The sequence below is a fragment of the Salvelinus alpinus genome, chromosome 14, assembly GCF_045679555.1.
Source record: "Salvelinus alpinus chromosome 14, SLU_Salpinus.1, whole genome shotgun sequence".
NCBI classification, from domain to species: domain Eukaryota; kingdom Metazoa; phylum Chordata; class Actinopteri; order Salmoniformes; family Salmonidae; genus Salvelinus; species Salvelinus alpinus.
Window position 1 is genome coordinate 52,718,721 of NC_092099.1, and position 25,180 is coordinate 52,743,900.

Genomic DNA, 25,180 nt, shown 5'->3' on the forward strand with positions numbered 1-25,180 from the left:
CAGTATGAGAGAACAATACCAGTATGAGAGCACAATACCAGTATGAGAGCACAATACCAGTATGAGAGAACAATACCAGTATGAGAGAACAATACCAGAATGAGAGCATAATACCAGTATGAGAGCACAATACCAGTATGAGAACACAATACCAGTATGAGAGCACAATACCAGTATGAGAGCACAATACCAGTATGAGAACACAATACCAGTATGAGAGCACAATACCAGTATGAGAGCACAACACCAGTATGAGAGAACAATACCAGTATGAGAGCACAATACCAGTATGAGAGCACAATACCAGTATGAGAGCACAATACCAGTATGAGAGAACAATACCAGTATGAGAGAACAATACCAGTATGAGAGCACAATACCAGTATGAGAGCACAATACCAGTATGAGAGCACAATACCAGTATGAGAACACAATACCAGTATGAGAGCACAACACCAGTATGAGAGCACAACACCAGTATGAGAGAACAATACCAGTATGAGAGCACAATACCAGTATGAGAACACAATACCAGTATGAGAACACAATACCAGTATGAGAGCACAATACCAGTATCAGAGCTTTGGCAGACCAATAAAAATGATCCCAGGACACTGCACTGATGCATCCAGCAACGCACGTATGAACAGACTCATGAACACACACACACACACACACACACACACACACACACACACACACACACACACACACACACACACACACACACACACACACACACACACACACACACAACAAATGTCACTCCTGACTGACTATGTGAGTGGCTTGGCTAGAGGAGGCAGAGAGGGAGACAGAGGAGACAAAGAGGGAAACAGAGGGGAACAGAGTGGAGACAGAGAGTAGACGGAGAGGGAGACAGAGAGGGAGACGGAGAGGGAGACGGAGAGGGAGACGGAGAGGGAGTCGGAGAGGGAGTCAGAGAGGGAGTCAGAGAGGGAGTCGGAGAGGGAGTCGGAGAGGGAGTCGGAGTCGGAGAGGGAGTCGGAGAGGGAGTCGGAGAGGGAGTCGGAGAGGGAGTCGGAGAGGGAGTCGGAGAGGGAGTCGGAGAGGGAGACGGAGAGGGAGACGGAGAGGGAGTCGGAGAGGGAGTCGGAGAGGGAGTCGGAGAGGGAGACGGAGAGGGAGACGGAGAGGGAGTCGGAGAGGGAGTCGGAGAGGGAGTCGGAGAGGGAGACGGAGAGGGAGACGGAGAGGGAGACGGAGAGGGAGTCGGAGAGGGAGTCGGAGAGGGAGTCGGAGTCGGAGAGGGAGTCGGAGAGGGAGTCGGAGAGGGAGACGGAGAGGGAGTCGGAGAGGGAGTCGGAGAGGGAGTCGGAGAGGGAGTCGGAGAGGGAGACGGAGAGGGAGACGGAGAGGGAGTCGGAGAGGGAGTCGGAGAGGGAGTCGGAGAGGGAGTCGGAGAGGGAGACGGAGAGGGAGACGGAGAGGGAGTCGGAGAGGGAGTCGGAGAGGGAGTCGGAGAGGGAGACGGAGAGGGAGACGGAGAGGGAGACGGAGAGGGAGACAGAGAGGAGAGGGAGACAGAGAGGAGAGGGAGAGGGAGACGGAGAGGGAGACGGAGAGGGAGACGGAGAGGGAGACAGAGAGGAGAGGGAGACAGAGAGGAGAGGGAGACAGAGAGGGAGACACCACCCCACCACCCTACAATCCCACCAGATAGCCAGATAGTGAGAGTTTTGCGCAAAAACAAAAGAGTTAGACAGGCCTTCTAGGCAGAAAATGGACCAGCCCATCAGGTAATTGCCCGAGATGCCAGATGTCCTGTCCGCCTCTGGTGGTGAATGTGCTGCTAAAAAGGCAAATCAGGCAGCAAATCCAGGGGACGCAGGCGAACATAACGAAGAAACCACTGTTCATGATTCCACTTGTTCGCAAAGAGGCAGGCGCGATTAGAACTCAGATCATGAATACACACATTCTGAACACTGGGTGCAATATTTACATGTTGACTTTTGACCCATAATTGATTTCCTTTATTGTGTACTATTTGTGTATATATATTAGTATTTAATTGTTTTATTAGAAAAATGACCAAAGTCCGGACCTCGGTGTTCTCATATTTATTTAAGGCCATGATCACATGGTTTATCTGCCTCTGTTACCACCAACAAAGTTGACTACAAATACAAAGTTGCCAATGTATTTGCAGTTGATACAAACAAGCTATTTTTCTACTGTCTGTAATTTGTCTTGATATACACTGAGTGTACAAAACATTAAGAACACATGCTCTTTCCCTGACCAGGTGAATCCAGCTGAAGCTATGATACCTTATCCCTTATGATCAAACAGTGTAGATAAAGGGGAGGAGACAGATTAAAGAAGGATTTTTAAGCCTTGAGACAATTGAGACATGGATTGTGTATGTGTGCCATTCAGAGGGTGAATGAACCACACAAACAATGTAAGTGCCTTTGACCAGGGTATGGTAGTAGGTGCCTTTGACCAGGGTATGGTAGTAGGTGCTTTTGACCAGGGTATGGTAGTAGGTGCCTTTGAACAGGGTATGGTAGTAGGTGCCTTTGAACAGGGTATGGTAGTAGGTGCCTTTGAACAGGGTATGGTAGTAGGTGCCTTTGAACAGGGTATGGTAGTAGGTGCCTTTGAACAGGGTATGGTAGTAGGTGCCAGGCGCACCGGTTTGTGTCATGAACTGCAACGCTGATGGGTTTTTCACGCTCAACGATTTCCTGTGTGTATCAAGAATGGTCCACCACCCAAAGGACATCCAGCCAACTTGACACAACTGTTGGAAGCATTGGAGTCAACATGGGCCAGCATCTGGAATGCTTTTCGGGGGGGGGGGGGGGGTGCAACTCAATACTAGGAAGCTGTTCCTAATGTTTGGTATACTCAGTGTATTTCATGATGTGTAGCCTAACATGTGAGCAATGATGTGCCAAATGTTGATTTAATTCATTATTATAGGGTTAAGCATTAGAATAAGCCGCCTCAATATTTGCAACCGTAGGTGATCTCTTTCTTGGAGCTGATACATCGTCAGTATTGTGGAATAATTCTAATGATAAGGGAAGATTTGAATGGAGAAAGCTTTCCTTCGATCCTATCAGTATTGACACATGCCTCAATGACACACTTAGCAAATGTTTTGGGAAATGCATGTTACATCTTCGGCTGTTGAAAAAACATATTGTTAAAACACTCCTAAGCTTAAATTCAATCGCTATCGGAAAACCTGACCCTGGTCAATTTCTCTCTCTCTCCCTCCCCCTTCTCTCTCTTTCTCTCTCCCCCCTCTTCCTCCTCTCTTACCCTGCTAGGCCCTTACCCTCTGGCATTAGCTCCCCCTGGTGGTTGGAGGGGGATGGAGCGCAGTGGTGGGGAGAGCCCCCGCATGCAGGACAGTCCTGAGCGGGAGCGGCGGGGGGGCAGCCCGGACCTCAGCGGACCCCCGCCAGGGAAGATGGGGCGTCTGGAGCGCAACGGGAGCCCCACTGGGCCATGTCTCCTACACCACAACGGCAACCCACACGGACCCCTGGGAGGTATGATACTCCAAAACACACCCACAGATAGATACTGCTTTACACCAATCCAATGCTTTGAAATCCGTAATGGGGTGTGTGCAAGTGAGGAGAATCAGGATGCAGTCACACTCACAGTAGAGGCCTTCACAGGTCCTAAAAATTGGACCCGTTCCGAAATGGACCTGGGGCTTTTCCATCCGAACCCGATATGCATAAATTAGTACAATATAGAGTACCGTTCCGAATGGACCCGAGGACAATTAGACCCGTTCCATATACACCTGGTTAGATCCAGACCCGTTCCAATCCAATCTTTCCTGACTGCATCAAACTGGGAGAAGCTAGGTAAGCTAGCTATATAGCTAGGCTAACTGAGGCTGCATCAAACTGGGAAAAGCTAGATAAGCTAGCTAGATAGCTAGGCTAACTGAGGCTGCATCAAACCGGGAGAAGCTAGATAAGCTAGCTAGATAGCTATGCTAACTGAGGCTGCATCAAACCGGGAGAAGCTAGATAAGCTAGCTAGATAGGTAGGCTAACTGAGGCTGCATCAAACTGGGAGAAGCTAGATAAGCTAGCTAGATAGCTATGCTAACTGAGGCTGCATCAAACCGGGAGAAGCTAGATAAGCTAGCTAGATAGCTAGGCTAACTGAGGCTGCATCAAACTGGGAGAAGCTAGATAAGCTAGCTAGATAGCTAGGCTAACTGAGGCTGCATCAAACCGGGAGAAGCTAGATAAGCTAGCTAGATAGCTAGGCTAACTGAGGCTGCATCAAACTGGGAGAAGCTAGATAAGCTAGCTAGATAGCTATGCTAACTGAGGCTGCATCAAACCGGGAGAAGCTAGATAAGCTAGCTAGATAGCTAGGCTAACTGAGGCTGCATCAAACTGGGAGAAGCTAGATAAGCTAGCTAGATAGCTAGGCTAACTGAGGCTGCATCAAACTGGGAGAAGCTAGATAAGCTAGCTAGATAGCTAGGCTAACTGAGGCTGCATGCACTTTCTCATCCTACAGTTACAAACAACAACAACTCCATTCAGAATATTAAGTAGCAGCCTACCTGTTGGCTCTTGGTCATTGAAGCCTGTCCTTCTCCTTTAACATGGAGCGAGGCTCTATGACTGTAGCCTATTGCCGCTTTGATGACCTATGATTGGCCAATAACAACAACAAGCTACACGCGCCACTCTCATAAAAAGCAAAGAGCAGCAGCATAAATTATACAATTTCTCTCTCTCTCTACTGCAGCTGTCACGTTTGGATCTATATGGTTCCTTCTGGACAAGTCAGTTAAAATTACACATACCCGAGACCTGTGACAATTAGATCAGAGCTGACTCAGAACCGTGACATCATTTAGAATTCTGGATCTGGATCGGGTCTCGGGTATTCTCTAACTCACAGCCCTGACAGTTATAATGTCTCTTTCTTTGTCTCTGTCTTACTCTCTCTCTCTGGCCCTGACCCTCTGGTAACTGGGGCCAGGACTGGAGTTCTGGCTGCACTCCTGGCCGTAATCGTACTGCACAATGCCATGCACACTAGAGTTCATGAGGCTCATTGCAGTATTTTATAGGACTGTATAATAGGATCAATTCCATCCTATACTGTGCCATGCTGTGTAGATCTAGGCTGCTCCATAGGACTGGGAACTATATAAAACACTGTGGTTACTGAACAAAGTAGCGCTGTATGAAGCTGATTTATTCTCCTCTCTAGGTTATCGATCGCTCCGCATACATACGGTCCTGAATGTATGAGTGGGAATGTCCAGTAAACACACACACACACACACACACACACACACACACACACACACACACACACACACACACACACACACACACAATAGAGTATATTAGAGAACAGACAGGAAACTTGAAGATGAGCATGAGGGGGTAAAGAGGGGTAATCGAATCGGCTGAATGCAGACGATATGGTTCTGTTTGCTATTGTAACGACTATTGACCAAGCTATGTTAGAGCTGCAATCTGATTTTGTTACATTACAGAAAGCCCTTGTTGATTTAAAACTTGTACTTAATGCGAGAAAAACGAAATATATGTTGTTAATCAAATTCACAGAAAAATGTCTCAGATGGCTACATATTCACTCATTGGATGGTTCTCTCATTGAGCGGGTTCCCACCTGTAAATATCTGTCCGTTTGGATTGATAAAGATCTAACGCTTAAAAAACATACCGATGAGCAAGTTAAAAAACGAAGATTTAAAGCTTATTTTTTACAATAGATCATGTCTCTCCCTAAACAGCAGGAAGCAGATTGTACAGTCGTGGCCAAAAGTTTTGAGAAAGACACAAATATTAATTTTCACAAAGTCTGCTGCCTCAGTTTGTATGATGGCAATTTGCATATACTCCAGAATGTTATGAAGAGTGATCAGATGAATTGCAATTAAATGCCCCAAACAATCGTACAGTCAACTTTCCTGCCAGATCTAGACTACGGTGACACCATTTATCAAAATGCAGCAGCCAGTACTCTTAAACCATTGGATGCCATCTAACATAGCGCCCCCCGTTTTATTTTACAGTAGGAGACTGTTTTAATACCCATCACTGCATCCTGTATCAGAAGGTCAGCTGGACCTAAAGTTCCGTAGATCCCTTCATTACTCACATGTTGTTTAAAAAGCTCTGCTCCACAAGCTTCCAACAGACATACAAATCAAATCAAATTGTATTTATTCACATACACATGGTTAGCAATATTAATGTGAGTGTAGCGAAACGCTTGTGCTTCTAGTTCCGACAGTGCAGTAATATCAACAAGTAATCTAACAATTCCCCAACAACTACCTAATACACACAAATGTAAAGGGATGGAATAAGAATATGTACATATAAATATATGGAAGAGCGATGGCCGAGCAGCATAGGCAAGATGGTATAAAATACAGTATAGACATGTGAGATGAGTAATGTAAGATATGTAAACAGTATTAAAGTGGCATTATTTAAAATGACTAGTGATCCATTTATTTAAGTGGCCAATGATTTGAGTCTGTGGAAAGGCAGCAGCTTCTCAGTGCTTGTGATGTCTGTTTAACAGTCTGATGGCCTTGAGATAGAAGCTGTTTTTCAGTCTCTTGGTCCCAGCTTTGATGCCCCTGTACTGACCTCGCCTTCTGGATGGTAGCAGGGTGAACAGGCAGTGGCTCGGGTGGTTGTTGTCCTTGATGATATTTTTGGCCTTCCTGTGACATCGGGTGGTGTAGGTGTCCTGGAGGGCAGATAGTTTGCCCCCGGTGATGCGTTGTGCAGACCTCACCACCCTCTGGAGAGCCTTTCGGTTGATGGCGGGGAAGTTGCCGTACCAGGCGGTGATACAGCCCGACAGGATGCTCTCAATTGTGCATCTGTAGAAGTTTGTGAGGGTTTTAGGTGACAAGCCAAATTTCTTCACCCTCCTAAGGTTGTGTGGGTGAACCATTTCAGTTTGTCCGTGATGTGTACGCCGAGGAACTTACATTTTCCACCTTCTCCACTACTGTCCCATCGATGTGGATAGGGGGGTGCTCCCTCTGCTGTTTCCCGAAGTCCACGATCATCTCCTTTGTTTTGTTTTGTTGACGTTGAGTGAGAGGTTGTTTTTCTGACACCACACACCGGATGCCCTCACCTCCTCCCTGTAGGCTGTCTCGTCGTTGTTGGTAATCAAGCCCACTACTGTTGTGTCGTCTGCAAACTTGATGATTGAGTTGGAGGCGTGCTTGGCCACGCAGTCATGGGTGAACAGGGAGTACAGGAGGGGGCTGAGCACGCACCCTTGTGGGGTGCGTGCTGTTGAGGATCAGCGAAGTGGAGATGTTGTTTCCTACCTTCACCACCTGGGGGTGGCCCGTCAGAAAGTCCAGGACCCAATTGCACAGGGCGGGGTTGAGACCCAGGGCCTGAAGCTTAATGATGAGCTTGGAGGGTACTATGGTGTTGAATGTTGAGCTGTAGTCAAGGAACAGCTTTCTTACATAGGTATTCCTCTTGTCCAGATGGGATAGGGCAGTGTGCAGTGTGATGGTGATTTTATTGTCTGTGGACCTGTTGGGGCGGTATGCAAACTGAAGTGGGTCTAGGGTGGCAGGTAAGGTGGAGGTGATATGATCCTTGACTAGTCTCTCAAAGCACTTCATGATGACAGAAGTGAGTGCTACGGGGCGGTAGTCATTTAGTTAATTTATCTTTGCGTTCTTTGGTACAGGAACAATGGTGGCCTTCTTGAAGCATGTGGGGACAGCAGACTGGGATAGGGAGCGATTGAATATGTCCGTAAACATACCAGCCAGATGGTCTGCGCATGCTCTGAGGACGCGGCTAGGGATGCCATCTGGGCCAGAAGCCTTACGAGGGATAACACGTTTAAATGTCGAATGCCGCCATCTATCCACGGTTTCTGGTTGGGGAAGGTTTTAATAGTCACATTGGGTACAACATCTCCAATGCACTTCCTTATAAACTCACTCACTGAGTCAGCGTATAGATCAATGTTATTCTCTGAGGCTGCCCGGAACATTTCCCAGTCTGCGTGATCAAAACAATCCTGAAGCATGGATTCCGATTGGTCAGACCAGCGTTGAAGGGTTCTAGTCACGGGTACATCCTGTTTGAGTTTCTGCCTATAAGACGGTAGGAGCAAGACATCCCTCACTTCCTTGTTGAATTATAACAATATGAGATACCAAACCCATTCGCAGGGTTAACTCTTGAGGTCCCGCTTGTCTCCACAAAGTTTGATAAATGCGCCTTTAGTTTTAATGCACCACAGTTATGAAATACATTACAAAACAAATTCCACCTGGATTCACGGGTGCCGATAGGGCAGTTTAAAACTCTGTTGTTAAATGAGTAATGCATTTTTTGCTGTCTTGATGTCATTTTTGTCCTCAGGGCACCATTGTAAATGAGACAATGGTCTCAATTAGGTTCCGCTGAATAAATAAAAGTGAATAAATAAAATGAAATAAAATAAAGGGGGAGATGGTGATGGGGGAGAGGGGAGATGGGGAGAGGGAAGTTGTAATGGGGGAGAGGGAAGAGGTGATGGGGGAGAGGGGAGAGGTGATAAGGGGAGAGGGGAGACGGGAAAAGGGTAGATGGGGAGAGGGGAGACGGGGAAAGGGTAGATGGTGATGGGGAGAGGGGAAAGGGGAGAGGGGAGAGGTGATGGGGAGAGGAGATGGGGAAACGGTAGATGGGGAGAGGTGATGTTGAGTGGGTAGACAGGGAAAGGGTATAGGGGAAGAGGTGATGGGGGAGAGGGAAGAGGGTAGACAGGGAAAGGGTATAGCGGGAGATGTGATGGGGGAGAGGGAAGAGGTGATAGAGGGAGAGGTGATAGGGGGAGAGGGAGAGGGGATATGGGGAGAGGGGAGAGGTGATGTGAAGAGGGGATAGTGGGAGAGGGGATAGTGGGAGAGGGGAGAGGTGATGGGGGGAAGGGGAGATGGCATATTGGGAGAGGGGAGAGGGGATAGTGGGGATAGTGGGAGAGGGGGAGAGGTGATAGTGGGAGAGGGGAGAGGTGATAGTGGGGGAGGGGAGAGGTGATAGTGGGAGAGGGGAGAGGTGATGGGGGAGAGGAGAGAGGTGATAGGGGGAGAGGGGATAGTGGGAGAGGTGATAGAGGGGAGAGGTACTTTTCTTCCTGTGCCCTGTCAGCAACTGGAGTGGATACATACTGTATGTCCATTCCCACACATTCACACTACTAACAAGGTCTGGAGGAAAGGGAGGACAGGGTGATAGATACTGAGAGTAACTGAGTTACAGCAAGAGGGAACTACGAGAGAGTGGGGAAAAAGAGAAAGGTGTTGGAAAGGAGACGAGGTAGGGGATGAGAGAGAGGGAGAGAGGGAGAGAGGTGAAGAGGGAGAGAGAGAGAGAGAGGGGAAGAGGGAGAGAGAGCGAGAGGGAGAGATAGAGAGAAGGGGGAGAGAGGGAGATGAGGGGGAGAGAGAGAGAGAGAGAGAGAGAGAGAGAGAGAGAGAGATAGAGAGAGAGAGAGAGAGAGAGAGAGAGAGAGAGAGAGAGAGAGAGAGAGAGAGAGAGAGAGAGAGAGAGAGAGAGCAAGACAGAGAGAGAGTGAGCAAGACAGAGAGAGAGAGAGAGAGAGAGAGAGAGAGAGAGAGAGAGAGAGAGAGAGAGAGAGAGAGAGAGAGAGAGAGAGCAAGACAGAGAGAGAGTGAGCAAGACAGAGAGACAGAGAGAGAGAGAGAGAGAGAGAGAGAGAGAGAGAGAGAGAGAGAGAGAGAGAGAGAGAGAGAGAGAGAGAGAGAGAGAGAGAGGGAGAAAGAGGGGTAGAGTGAGAGAGAGAGGGACAGAGAGGTGGGGAGGGAGAAAGAGGGAGACTGAGTTACAGCAAGAGGGAACTACGAGAGACTGGGAAAAAAGAGAAAGGTGTTGGAAAGGAGACGAGGTAGGGGATGAGAGAGAGGGAAAGAGGGAAAGAGGGAAAGAGGGAGAGAGGGAGAGAGAGATAGAGAGAGAGAGAGAGCTGGTTGGAGCTGCTCTGTGTTGACAGTTATATTGGCCTGTTGGGGAAAATTCACTTACTTGAATTGGCACACAGAGCTCCAGTGTGTAATTCACTCCATAAGAGCCCAGCAAACTGGGAGCCGGGATGATTCATGGAGAGGAAGTAGAAATATAGCAATTGACTGATTAAAACAAGAGAGAGGGAGAGATCTAATGGTGTGTGTGGTATAGCTCTGCTCTTATTATTAGTGCAGGGAGTTTGCCTAATGCTCAGACCCTCATTTCTTGTGAGAGCCTTAATTAATTAGTCGACAGGTGGCCTACAACCAAAAGCCTTTTAGTAAAAAGAGGAATATTGGTGAAGGAGGAATGAAATTGTTGCTGTGCCAAAAGGATAGTGGGGCCATAGAGAAGAACACCATAGAAAACCATGTGTGTGGGCATCGTTTAGGCCGTTGTGACTTTGGGAACGGTTACCATGGTTCCAGCTTTATCTATGTAACTAACGGTTAAGCTATAAAAAAAATCTACATATACAGTCAAATGAAGAGATGAGACATACACAGTCAAATGAAGAGATGAGACATACACAGTCAAATGAAGAGATGAGACATACACAGTCAAATGAAGAGATGAGACATACACAGTCAAATGAAGAGATGAGACATACACAGTCAAATGAAGAGATGAGACATACACAGTCAAATGAAGAGATGAGACATACACAGTCAAATGAAGAGATGAGACATACACAGTCAAATGAAGAGATGAGACATACACAGTCAAATGAAGAGATGAGACATACACAGTCAAATGAAGAGATGAGACATACACAGTCAAATGAAGAGATGAGACATACACAGTCAAATGAAGAGATGGAGACGCTAAACTGCGATAAATCAGCACCAGCCAGGCCGTTCAAATTGCATAGCATGTCTACTGAATTCTGTGTAATTATAAAATATGAAAGAACTGATAATGAACACAGTAGCTTGTATTACCATTGGGTCCAAAATACATCCACTGCACATGTCTGACCTTCAATGAATGTAAATAACTTAGATAGTTATGGAATACATAGTTATGGAATACATAGTTATGGAATAGATAGTTATGGAATACATAGTTATGGAATAGATAGTTATGGAATACATAGTTATGGAATACATAGTTATGGAATAGATAGTTATGGAATACATAGTTATGGAATAGATAGTTATGGAATACATAGTTATGGAATACATAGTTATGGAATAGATAGTTATGGAATACATAGTTATGGAATACATAGTTATGGAATACATAGTTATGGAATACATAGTTATGGAATACATAGTTATGGAATACATAGTTATGGAATAGATAGTTATGGAATACATAGTTATGGAATACATAGTTATGGAATAGATAGTTATGGAATACATAGTTATGGAATAGATAGTTATGGAATACATAGTTATGGAATACATAGTTATGGAATAGATAGTTATGGAATACATAGTTATGGAATACATAGTTATGGAATACATAGTTATGGAATAGATAGTTATGGAATAGATAGTTATGGAATACATAGTTATGGAATACATAGTTATGGAATACATAGTTATGGAATACATAGTTATGGAATACATAGTTATGGAATAGATAGTTATGGAATACATAGTTATGGAATACATAGTTATGGAATAGATAGTTATGGAATACATAGTTATGGAATACATAGTTATGGAATAGATAGTTATGGAATAGATAGTTATGGAATAGATAGTTATGGAAGGTGTGCGTGTTGGTGGCAGGGAAGTCAGGTGCAGGAGAATGAACTTGGTATAAACAGAGTCATTTAATAACAACTACAAACAAACTCCAAAACCAAAATATACAAAAAATAATAAAATGGGTACAAAACCCGTCGCGCACCAACACATAATAGCACTAACATACAAACAAACAATCTCCAACAAGGACATGAGGGGGAACAGAGGGTTAAGTACACAACATGTAATTGATGGGATTGGAACCAGGTGTGATGGAAGACAAGACAAAACCAATGGAAAATGAAAAATGGATCAGTGATGGCTAGAAGATCGGTGACGTCGACCGCCGAACACCGCCCGAACAAGGAGAGGGACCGACTTCGGCAGAAGTCGTGATAGTACCCCCCCCGACCTCGGGGACGACCCGTAGGGCGAGGCGCAGGGCGATCTGGATGGAGACGGTGGAAATCTCGCAGCATAGAAGGATCCAACACGTCCTCCACCGGAACCCAGCATCTCTCCTCCGGACCATACCCCTCCCAAGTCCACGAGGTACTGAAGGCCCCTCGCCCGACGTCTCGAATCCAGTATGGATCGAACGGAGTACGCCGGGGCACCCTCGATGTCCAGAGGGGGTGGAGGAACCTCCTGCACCTCAGACTCCTGGAGCGGGCCAGCCACCACCGGCCTGAGGAGAGACACATGGAACGAGGGGTTAATGCGGTAATCGGGGGGAAGCTGTAACCTGTAACATACCTCGTTCAGTCTCCTCAGGACTTTAAATGGCCCCACAAACTGCGGACCCAGCTTCCGACAGGGCAGGCGGAGGGGCAGGTTTCGGGTCGAGAGCCAGACCCTGTCTCGCCTCACTGCGGTGACGGTCTGCGCCCCTTTTCTGGCGCAGTACGGCGCTGAAGGTGGACATGTTTCCTCCGCGCGCCGGAACCAGTCGTCCACCACAGGAGCCTCGGTCTGACTCTGATGCCAAGGAGCCAGAACCAGCTGATACCCCAAGACACACTGGAAGGGAGAAAGGTTAGTGGAGGAGTGGCGGAGCGAGTTCTGGGCCATCTCTGCCCAGGGCACGAACGCCGCCCACTCCCCCGGCCGGTCCTGGCAATAAGACCTCAGAAACCTACCCACATCCTGGTTAACTCTCTCCACCTGCCCGTTACTCTCGGGGTGAAAACCTGAGGTAAGGCTGACCGAGACCCCCAGACTACCGGTGCCACCAGGCAAGAGGCCGGGAGTATGGGAGTGGGATCCATGGGCCGCTCCTCTGTGTCATACATCCGGGACAGTGCGTCTGCCTTCGCGTTCTGGGAACCTGGTCTGTAGGATAGGGTTAAAACAAAACGTGTAAAAAACATGGCCCACCTTGCCTGGCGAGGATTCAGTCTCCTTGCCGCCCGGATGTACTCCAGATTGCGGTGGTCAGTCCAGATGAGAAAAGGGTGTTTAGCCCCCTCAAGCCAATGTCTCCACGCCTTCAAAGCCTTGACGACAGCCAACAACTCCCAGTCCCCCACGTCATAGTTCCGCTCCGTCGGGCTGAGCTTCTTCTAAAAGAAGGCACAGGGGCGGAGCTTTGGTGGCGTACACGGATTACGCACGGCTGAAATGCGGTCACTCTCCATCTCCACCTCTGAAGTGGAAATGCGGTACCCAAGGAAGGATACAGACTGTTGGAAAAACAGACATTTCTCAGCATTGACGTACAGGTCATGCCCCAACAGTCGACCAAGCACCCTGCGCACCAGGGACACATGCTCGGCGCGTGTAGCGGAGTATATCAGAATGTCATCAATATACACCACTACACCCTGCCTGTGCAGGTCCCGGAAAATCTCGTCTACAAAGGCCTGGAAGACTGATGGAGCATTCATCAACCCGTACGGCATGACGAGGTACTCATAGTGCCCTGAGGTGGTACTAAATGCCGTCTTCCACTCGTCCCCCTCCCGGATATGCACCAGGTTGTAAGCGCTCCTGAGATCCAATTTTGTGAAGAAGCGCTCCCCGTGCATTGACTCGATCGCACTGGCTATGAGAGGCAGCGGGTAGCTGTACCTCACAGCGATTTGGTTGATACCTCGATAGACCGCCATCCTTCTTCTTCACAAAAAAGAAGCTCGAGGAGGCAGGTAAAGTGGAGGGCCGAATGTACCCCTGCTCCAGAGATTCAGAGACATATGTTTCCATAGCCTCCGTCTCCGCCTGTGAGAGGGGATACACGTGACTCCTGGGAAGTGCAGCGTCTACCAGGAGATCTATCGCACAATCACCCCGTCGATGAGGTGGTAATTGAGTCGCCTTCTTTTTAGAGAAGGCGAGAGCCAAATCGGCATAATCAGGGGGAATGCGCACGGTGGAGACCTGGTCTGGACTCTCCACCGTAGTAGCACCAACGGAAACCCCTAAACACCTAACTGAGCACTCTCGCGACCACCCCGTGAGAGCCCTTTGTGGCCAAGAAACAGTGGGGTTATGACAAGCTAACCAGGGTAGGCCCAGCACCACAGGAAACGCAGGAGAGTCAATAAGGAAGAGACTAATTCTCTCCGTATGACCCTCCGGTGTCACCATGCCCAAAGGCGCGGTGACCTCCCTAATTAACCCTGACCCTAATGGTCGACTATCTAAGGCGTGAACGGGGAAGGGTATATCCATGGGAACGATGGGGATCCCTAAACTATGGGCTAAAGCCCTATCAATAAAATTCCCAGTCGCGCCTGAATCGACTAGCAACTTAGCATGGGAATGGGGGGAAAACTCAGGGAACGTGACAACCACAAACATATGTGCAACAGAGGGCTCTGGGTGAGATTGGTGCCGGCTCACCTAGGGTGACGCCAGAGCGCCCTGCCTGCTGCCTGGATTCCCAGAGGAACCAACCCGGCACCGACCAGCAGTGTGACCTCTGCGGCCACAGATGGTGCACGAGCGGGAACCCCCTCCGGTCTCCCTGCACACCGCCCCTCCCAGCTCCATGGGTATCGGAGAAGGGGTGCGGGAGGATGGAACCACCAGACCCCGATCTGAACGTCCGTGAGTAGCCAGCAGGTTGTCCTGCCGGATGGAGAGGTCCACCAGCTGGTCAAACGTGAGGGTGGTGTCTCTGCAGGCCATCTCCCAACGGACGTCCTCGCGCAGACTGCAGCGGTACTGGTCGATCAGGGCCCTGTTATTCCATCCCGTGCCGGCAGACAGGGTCCTAAACTCCAGGGCGAACTCCTGGGCGCTCCTCGTCTCCTGCCTCAGATGGTAGAGGCGCTCACGGCGGGTGAACTCCTCAAAATGGTCTAACGCCGCATCTCCCTCTCTCCACACGGCGTTGGCCCACTCCAGGGCTCTCCCAGTGAGGCACGAGACGAGGGCGGACACCCTCTCACGGCCCGATGGAGCCGGGTGTTCGGTGGCCAGATAGAGGTCTAACTGTAACAAGAACCCCTGGCAGTTCGCAGCACTCCCGTCGTACTCCTGGGGCAAGGAGAGACGGATCCCACTGGGTTCAGGCGGGAAAGGTGCGCTCAGGAGAGAACCCGGGTGTGCTGGTGAAGGCGCTGGAAGAACTCCCTGTCTCTCCCAGCGGTCCATTGTCTTGACAACGCAATACATGGCGGTGCCAAGATGGTGAAGCATAACCACATGCTCTTGGACGCGCTCTTCCACCTCAATGGCCGGGGCACCTTCTCCTGCTGACTCCGTAGTTGTGGTCGGTGATTCTGCAGTGGGTGCGTGTTGGTGGCAGGGAAGTCAGGCGCAGGAGAACGAACTTGGTATAAACTGAGTCGTTTAATAAGTGCTCACAAACTCCGAAAACCAACATATACAAAAATAATGAAAGTGGGTACAAAACCCGTCGCACACCAGAACATAATTAGCACCAATACATACAACAATCACCAACAAGGACATGAGGGGAAACAGAGAGTTAAATACACAACATGTAATTGATGGGATTGGAACCAGTTGTGATGGAAGACAAGACAAAACCAATGGAAAATGAAAAATGTATCAGTGATGGCTAGAAGGTCGGTGACGTCGACCGCCGAACGCCGCCCGAACAAGGAGAGGGACCGACTTCGGCGGAAGTCGTGACAATAGATAGTTATGGAATAGATAGTGATAGTTATGAATAGATATTTGTGGAAAACAGTGTGAAGCTTTTACATTTATTAGACACTTAGTTTTTTTATAGGTCCTTTTTTATAATGTCTTTGGATATCCATTCTTCTAGTGTTACCTATAATCTTAAGAATTTCTTTGCCGTTAGATTAGCGACTTTAGATCTTTGCATTGTTTGGATTCCTATCAGTATACACAACAGGTGATTTAACAGCCACCCAAGTCAGCAGCATTCTATGTAATTAGACCTAATATTGTACTCGCTTAGCCTAAGTTGTTCATTTTGCCTGACGTTCTGATCTCCCTCCCCCAGGTCTGATGATCCCAGTATTCTGTGTGGTGGAGCAGGCAGGGCCTGGTGGGAGGATGCAACGTGAGGAGGTGGAGAGGAGTGAGGGCCACAGAGAGGAGCATGCTGAGTTTGTCCTGGTCAGGAAAGACATCCTCTTCAACCAGCTGGTGGAGACGGCCCTGCAGGCCCTGGGGTACTCCCACAGCTCTGCTGCTCAGGCCCAGGGTGAGTACTGTAGCCTCCACAAAACACCATCCATAACTCGAAACACTTGAACTGAGCACTTCTCCACAAAACACCAGTCATAACCCCAAACGCTTGAACTGAATACCTCACCACAAAACACCAGTCATAACCCCAAACGCTTGAACTGAATACCTCACCACAAAACACCAGTCATAACCCCAAACGCTTGAACTGAATACCTCACCACAAAACACCAGACACAAAGGCTCTATCAGCCAAAATAATATATGCCATTTAGCAGACGCTTTTATCCAAAGCGACATACAGTCATACGTGTATGCATTTTATGTATGGCTGGTCCCAGGAATCAAACCCACTACCCTGGCGTTACAAGCACCACGCTCTACCAACTGAGCTACAGAGGACAAAACAAAGATTTCACCTGGTACTGAGTTTGAGATTGTGCTAAAACGCTATACAACCTGTTAGAAAGGAGTCAGAGGACAGCACAGCACTAATTCACTGGCCGGGATGCTAGTCAGACTAAACACTTCTGTATGATGTTTTGAGCTCTCAGGCTAAGTAAAGAATGTTTGAAAAACACAACTAAAGAGAAACTCGTTAAACAAAGAACAAAGAGTTGGAAAGAAATGAGTCTAGTTCCTCCAAGAGGCCAAAATAATATGTGTACGACTAAATTTGTCTAAGTATATGCACATGCTTTAATGTGTGGTGTGTGTGCATTTGTGTGTTCATGTTTGTGTATGTGTGAGAATGTTTATGAAAGAGGTCTAGGGGAGAAACTTAATAGCTGTGTAATTTATTGTTGCACACATGGTTGCCATCGCCAAGAGGACAGTGCAGTTTCCTGTGTTCACTAAAGTATGCAGAACATTCTATCTGGGGGAGTTGCTTCACGTTGATATATGGTAACAATAGACACAACCAGGCAGCTGACATACAGATGTGGGATCTTCATTTGATCACTCTTTTGTTGCTGAGAATTTTCCTGCACAGGTTTCAAAAGGCTTCTAGAGCTTGTAATGTCCACTTTAAAATGTCAGACTTGATTTGCCCAAATGAAAAATGTATCAACCCTTACAGGATATTTTCCTGCTGTAGCAAACTGGCTCAAATTAAGATCCTAAATCTGTACATGGACTTAAACTGAAATAGTGTGTGAATCTGCTCTATTACTCTTTCCTTATGTTAAAACAGTCTGGATTCTTAGGGGCTATTAACGGAATTAGACAATAACTGCACTGTTGCCCCTGTGTGTCAGATAAAAAATAAATGAATGCAGTATTTTTTGCAGTACTGTTGCGATGCATCAAGATACGTCACTAAATTGATCACTGTCTATGTGTAAAGTGGAGATGCTCTGATATCAGATATCGTATAATGTCAGTTATAGTTTGACCTGACAAATCTCCCGTCATGTTGTGAGACGTACGTGAGAGAGCTCACTTCATACAGTACACCAACACATCTTAACAGACAGACTGTGTGTGTGCATGTGTGTAAGACAAATGTGTACATCACAGGTAATCCCTGTTTACTGCCTCAAGGTCAACAACTATTATTACCCTCTGAACGAACTACTCTGTCTCTTTCCTCTCTGCCAAACCACGTGAAGCACACTGTACTGTACACTGTACCCACTGTAACCATATGCTCTTACACGTCCCCTACATGAATCGCTGTCTGAATCGACTCCTCTTCTCTCTCCTCTGCTTTCCTCTGACATACACAGACCGTACTATACTCTGTCCCCTACGCTCTCAGTGTAGATCAAATCAAATTGTATTTGTCAGATGCTTCGTAAAACAACATGTGTAGACTAACAGTGAAATGCTTACTTACGGGCCCTTCCCAACAATGCAGAGAGAAAAATATAGAAACGATTAAAACATGAGGATTAAATACAAAATGAGAAACGATAACTTGGCTATATACACAGGGTACCAGTACGATTCGATGTGCATGGTACGAGGTAATTGAGGTAGCTACTGTATGTACATATAGGTGGGGGAAGAGTGACTAGGCAACCGGATCCATAATAAACAGCAGCAGCAGTGTATGTGGTGAGTCAAAAGAGTTCAATGCAGATAGTCCAGGTAGCTATTTATCAGTCTTAAGGCTTGGGGGTAGACGCTGTTCAGGGGCCTGTTGGTTCCAGACTTGGCGCATCTGTAACACTTGCCGTGCAGCAGCAGAGAGAACAGTCTATGACTTGGGGGGCTAGAATCTTTGGCAATTTTTAGGGCCTTCCTCTGACACCACCTGGTATAGAGGTCCTGGATGGCAGGGAGCTCGGCTACTCTCTGTAGCGCCTTGCGGTCCCTGCCGTTGCCATACCAAATGGTGATGCAGCCAGTCAAGATACTCTCAGTGGTGCAGCTGTATACATTTTTGAGTTTCTGAGGGCACGTGCCAAATCTTTTCATCCTCCTGAGGGGGAAGAGGCGTTGTCGTTCCTTCTTCATGACTGTATTGGTGTGTGTGTGGACAATGTCAATTTCTTAGGCCCCGATTCCGACCAGAGTTAAGTGCGTGTAAATGGAATGTAATTCCCTTTTTATGCACTTTTCTCTCTATGCGTATTCTGACCTTGAACTTAAGCAAGAGAATAGCATGATATTCAGACGCTATTCATTCGGCGTGGAGATCGAAGCAATGAAGGTGTGGCGGAGGTGTGTCTACAGATAAACTGTATTCTGACCTCGACTTCATTCCCTTGTAATTCCACCACCTTTACACTCGAGGAAACCAGGAATAAGGTCTAGTGAACCTGTCGGTTCCAAGTGGAAAAAGCATCTACTTCATTTTTTTGCACTGTAATTTATAAATGAACAAGAGCTATTGATAAGAGCTAGGTATATGAATAATCTGTTTGAGAAGGGGATAGTAAATACACATAGACATTGTTTAAGATGATATTTTCTTATGATCCCTGGAGATGAATGTGAAACCAGCCATATGGAAGCAAACTGAAAATCACATCAACATGACATGTATTACGGCCCTTTTCCACAGTGAGGCTATAAATAGCTGTGCCGTTATTCTGAATTTTAATTGTGTGCCCTCATAATCTGTTGTTTTAATTATGGCCTACGCCCCAGGCTTTTCTTAGTTTTATTTCACAATTTGTCTCATGTTAAATATTAGCCACTATCGGGAGCCACTGTCAGTAATACCCACCTACATTTATAACTGTCACTTTAGTGTACGTTTTCTTCAATTTGTAGCTTACATTTAGCATCATTCCATTCTGTGTACCTTTCTTTCCTCTGTCACGTCTGTGTAGTTGTTCCCAAGGGTCGCTAGCATTGGTGTATCATATTGGGCTAACTTAGGGCATGTAGCCTATTTGAATCATCATAGAACTCAGACCACACGTAGCAGGTTAAACCCGGAGCCTGGCGCACGGTTCCCCATGACTGGACCGTTGTCATACACTTCCGTGATTAGTGAGAATTAGGGTAGATTTAAAGGACTATTGTTCAACCCCTATTGTACACTTTTTCCCACCTTTTTTTCCAATACAGCCCCGTCAATGTGGATGGGGGCTTGCTCGGCCCTCCCTTCCTGTAGTCCACGGTCAGCTCCTTTGTCTTGCTGACGTTGAGGGAGAGGTTGTTGTCCTGGCACCACACTGCCAGGTCACTGTCCTTGTCCCTATAGGCTGCCTCATCGTTGTCAGTGATCAGGCCTACCACCATCGTGTCGCCCCTCCGCTCTTACTGTAGATGTCCCCTACGCTCTTACTGTAGATGTCCCCTACGCTCTTACTGTAGATGTCCCCTACGCTCTTACTGTAGATGTCCCCTACGCTCTTACTGTAGATGTCCCCTACGCTCTTACTGTAGATGTCCCCTACGCTCTTACTGTAGATGTCCCCTACGCTCTTACTGTAGATGTCCCCTACACTCTTACTGTAGATGTCCCCTACGCTCTTACTGTAGATGTCCCCTACGCTCTTACTGTAGATGTCCCCTACGCTCTTACTGTAGATGTCCCCTACGCTCTTACTGTAGATGTCCCCTACACGCTTACTGTAGATGTCCCCTACGCTCTTACTGTAGATGTCCCCTACACTCTTACTGTAGATGTCCCCTACGCTCTTACTGTAGATGTCCCCTACGCTCTTACTGTAGATGTCCCCTATGCTCTTACTGTAGATGTCCCCTACGCTCTTACTGTAGATGTCCCCTCCGCTCTTACTGTAGATGTCCCCTATGCTCTTACTGTAGGTGTCCCCTCCGCTCTTACTGTAGTTGTTCCCTACGCTCTTTCTGTAGATGTCCCCTATGCTCTTACTGTAGATGTCCCCTAGGCTCTTACTGTAGATGTCCCCTACGCTCTTACTGTAGATGTCCCCTCCGCTCTTACTGTAGATGTCTACTATGCTCTTACTGTAGATGTCCCCTACGCTCTTACTGTAGATAGTCCCTACACTCCTACTGTAGATGTCCCCTACACTCTTACTGTAGATGTCCCCTACACCTACACGACTCCTCCTGGGCTAAAAATAGTACATTCAGTATGTCAAGACGGAGGATCCTCAAGATATGTTTCAGAGTTTTTCCTTGCCAGGGAAACTCCTGACCCTAGTTCCCAGCTCTGAATAAGGCCATTAACTAACCAATGACCTTTATTCCCTGTTCAACCTATATTTCTAGTGTATTTATTGTCTGAAGGTAGTGAGGTTAACGGGAGTCTACGTGGGCGGTACTTTCCATTTGATGACTTTCTTTGAATTGTTTAGATAATAACTACTGTATGCAAACAGACCGCATTTAACTATATCCTCCGTTTGATATGAAAATGTACTTCAATGTTATTTTAAACAAGAGGAAATGACAGTGACGGTCCCAAATTAGTCTTTTGGTGTCATTTTGGTGTCGTAGGTTTAACAACAACAATCAATAATCAGACTATTACTGCAAATTACAGTTAGCTAGTTAATATGCTACTCACATATTCTGTGTTTTCCCCGTTGTATCTCTTTAAAAGTCTGCTCTCGAGTGGTGCAGCGGTCTAAGACCCTGCATCGCAGCGCTGGAGGCGTCACTACAGCCCCGGGTTCCATCCCAGGCTGTGTCACAGCCGTCCGTGACCGGGAGACCCATGAGGCGTTGCACTAATGGCCCAGCGTCGTCCGGGTTAGGGGAGGGTTTGGCCCAGCGTCGTCCGGGTTAGGGGAGGGTTTGGCCCAGCGTCGTCCGGGTTAGGGGAGGGTTTGGCCCAGCGTCGTCCGGGCTAGGGGAGGGTTTGGCCCAGCGCCGTCCGGGTTAGGGGAGGGTTTGGCCCAGCGTCGTCCGGGTTAGGGGAGGGTTTGGCCCAGCGTCGTCCGGGTTAGGGGAGGGTTTGGCCCAGCGTCGTCCGGGTTAGGGGAGGGTTTGGCCCAGCGTCGTACGGGTTAGGGGAGGGTTTGGCCCAGCGTCGTACGGGTTAGGGGAGGGTTTGGCCCAGCGTCGTCCGGGTTAGGGGAGGGTTTGGCCCAGCGTCGTCTGGGTTAGGGGAGGGTTTGGCCCAGCGTCGTCCGGGTTAGGGGAGGGTTTGGCCCAGCGTCGTCCGGGTTAGGGGAGGGTTTGGCCCAGCGTCGTCCGGGTTAGGGGAGGGTTTGGCCCAGCGTCGTCCGGGTTAGGGGAGGGTTTGGCCCAGCGTCGTACGGGTTAGGGGAGGGTTTGGCCCAGCGTCGTCCGGGTTAGGGGAGGGTTTGGCCCAGCGTCGTCCGGGTTAGGGGAGGGTTTGGCCCAGCGTCGTCCGGGTTAGGGAGGGTTTGGCCCAGCATTGTCCGGGTTAGGGGAGGGTTTGGCCCAGCGTCGTCCGGGTTAGGGAGGGTTTGGCCCAGCATTGTCCGGGTTAGGGGAGGGTTTGGCCGGCCGGGATGTCCTTGTCTCATCGTGCTCTAACGACTCTTTGTGGCGGCTGGGCGCCTGCAAGCTGACTTCAGTCGCCAGTCATTCGGTGTTTCCTCCAACGCATTGGTGCGGCTGGCTTCCCGGTTAAGCAAGCAGTGTGTCAATAAGCAGTGCGGCTTGGCAGGGTCGTGTTTCGTAGGACGCATGGCTCTCGACCTTCGCCTCTCCCAAGTCCATAAGGGAGTTGCAATGATGAGACAAGACTGTAACTACCAATTGGATATTCTGAAATTGGGGAGAAAAAGCGGTAAAAGTAAATAAAAAAAGTATAATATTTACTGCCTGAATAGTAAAGCATTTGCCATGGTATGCAAATGAATGTCATTACTAGCTAGTAGTTGTAGCCTAGATGTGTGTGCCAAGTATCAGTGGAGGCCTCTCTCTCATCAATCCCTCTAAAACAGCAGGCCACAGTGGTCCCCTGTCAACATCAATACACTCCTATAAACCTCCAGGCTGTTCAAAGCCAGACTAAACCAGACATCACAACAGCAGCAAACAAACTGCGACAGGAGCAGCAGCAGTAACACAACACCTCGGTCATACACTTTAACCCTCAGTCAGTCTGAGTTATTATACACACACACATACACACACACATACACACACATACACACACACACACATACACACACACATATACACACATATACACACACACACACACACACACACACACACACACACACACACACACACACACACACACACACACACACACACACACACACACACACACACACACACACACACACACACACATACACACACACACACATTCACACACACACATACACACACATATACACACACACACACACACACACACACACACACACACACACACACACACACACACACACACACACACACACACACACACACACACACACATCGCGTTCCTTGGAAAATATGCAGTATTTTGTTTTTTTATGTGTTATTCCTTACATTGGTACCCCAGGTAATCTTAGGTTTCATTACATACAGTCGGGAGGAACTACTGAATATAAGATTAACGTCAACTCACCATCGTTCCAACCAGGAATATGACTTTCCCGAAACGGATCCAGTGTTTTGCCTTCCACCCAATACAATGGATCTGATCCCAGCCGGCGACCCTATGCGACGCCGTAAAAGGGGCAAACGTAGCGGTCTCCTGGTCAGGCTTCGGAGACGGGCACATCGCGCTCCACTCCCTAGCATACTACTCGCCAATGTTCAGTCTCTTGACAATAAGGTTGATGAAATCCGAGCACGGGTAACATTCCAGAGAGACATCAGGGATTGTAACGTTCTCTGCTTCACGGAAACATGGCTAACTCAAGAGACGCTAACGGAGTCGGTGCAGCCAGCTGGTTTCTTCACGCATCGCGCCGACAGAAACATACATCTTTCTGGTAAGAAGAGGGGCGGGGGTGTATGCCTTATGATTAACGAGACGTGGTGTGATCATAACAACATACAGGAACTCAAGTCATTCTGTTCACCTGATCTAGAACTCCTCACAATCAAATGTCGACCGCATTATCTACCAAGGGAATTCTCTTCGATTATAATCACAGCCGTATATATTCCCCCCCAAGCAGAGACATCGATGGCCCTGAACGAACTTTATCTGACTCTTTGTAAACTGGAAACCACACACCCTGAGGCTGCATTCATCGTAGCTGGGGATTTTAACAAGGCTAATCTAAAAACAAAACTCCCTAAATTCTATCAGCATATCGATTGTGCTACCAGGGCTGGTAAAACCTTGGATCATTGTTATACTAACTTCCGCGACGCATATAAGGCCCTCCCCCGCCCTCCTTTCGGAAAAGCTGACCACGACTCCATTTTGTTGCTTCCAGCCTACAAACAGAAACTAAAACAACAAGCTCCCGCGCTCAGGTCTGTTCAACGCTGGTCCGACCAATCTGATTCCACGCTTCAAGACTGCTTCGATCACGCGGATTGGAATATGTTCCGCATTGCGTCCAACAACAACATTGACGAATATGCTGATTCGGTGAGCGAGTTCATTAGAAAGTGTATTGACGATGTCGTACCCACAGCAACGATTAAAACATTCCCAAACCAGAAACCATGGATTGACGGCAGCATTCGCGTGAAACTGAAAGCGCGAACCACTGCTTTTAACCAGGGCAAGGTGACCAGAAACATGACCGAATACAAACAGTGTAGCTATTCTCTCCGCAAGGCAATCAAACAAGCTAAGTCCCAGTACAGAGACAAAATAGAGTCGCAATTCAACAGCTCAGACACAAGAGGTATGTGGCAGGGTCTACAGTCAATCACGGATTACAAAAAGAAAACCAGCCCCGTCGCGGACCAGGATGTCTTGCTCCCAGACAGGCTAAATAACTTTTTTGCTCGCTTTGAGGACAATACTGTGCCACTGACACGGCCCGCTACCAAAACCTGCGGGCTCTCCTTCACTGCAGCCGAGGTGAGTAAAACATTTAAACGTGTTAACCCTCGCAAGGCTGCAGGCCCAGACGGCATTCCCAGCCGCGTCCTCAGAGCATGCGCAGACCAGCTGGCTGGTGTGTTTACGGACATATTCAATCAATCCTTATCCCAGTCTGCTGTTCCCACATGCTTCAAGAGGGCCACCATTGTTCCTGTTCCCAAGAAAGCTAAGGTAACTGAGCTAAACGACTACCGCCCCGTAGCACTCACTTCCGTCATCATGAAGTGCTTTGAGAGACTAGTCAAGGACCATATCACCTCCACCCTACCGGACACCCTAGACCCACTCCAATTTGCTTACCGACCCAATAGGTCCACAGACGACGCAATCGCAACCACACTGCACACTGCCCTAACCCATCTGGACAAGAGGAATACCTATGTGAGAATGCTGTTCATCGACTACAGCTC

General features: G+C 47.9%; 2 protein-coding genes across 2 annotated transcripts in view; both read left to right on the top strand.

The window, feature by feature from the left end:
• Positions 1–25,180, top strand: part of LOC139539089 (DNA-binding protein SATB2-like) — a 103,432-nt gene that overhangs the window by 27,644 nt on the left and 50,608 nt on the right. Inside the window, exons 2-3 of the mRNA XM_071341832.1 lie at positions 3,306–3,530; positions 16,206–16,409. Coding sequence (XP_071197933.1) covers positions 3,350–3,530; positions 16,206–16,409 — 385 coding nt within the window. The 5' untranslated portion in view covers positions 3,306–3,349. The remainder of the gene's footprint in view (positions 1–3,305; positions 3,531–16,205; positions 16,410–25,180) is intronic.
• Positions 601–2,410, top strand: LOC139538275 (octapeptide-repeat protein T2-like). Its single transcript, XM_071340121.1, has 3 exons — positions 601–640; positions 884–1,478; positions 2,404–2,410. Exons 1-3 carry the CDS (start codon positions 601–603, stop codon positions 2,408–2,410), a joined length of 642 nt encoding a protein of 213 aa, XP_071196222.1.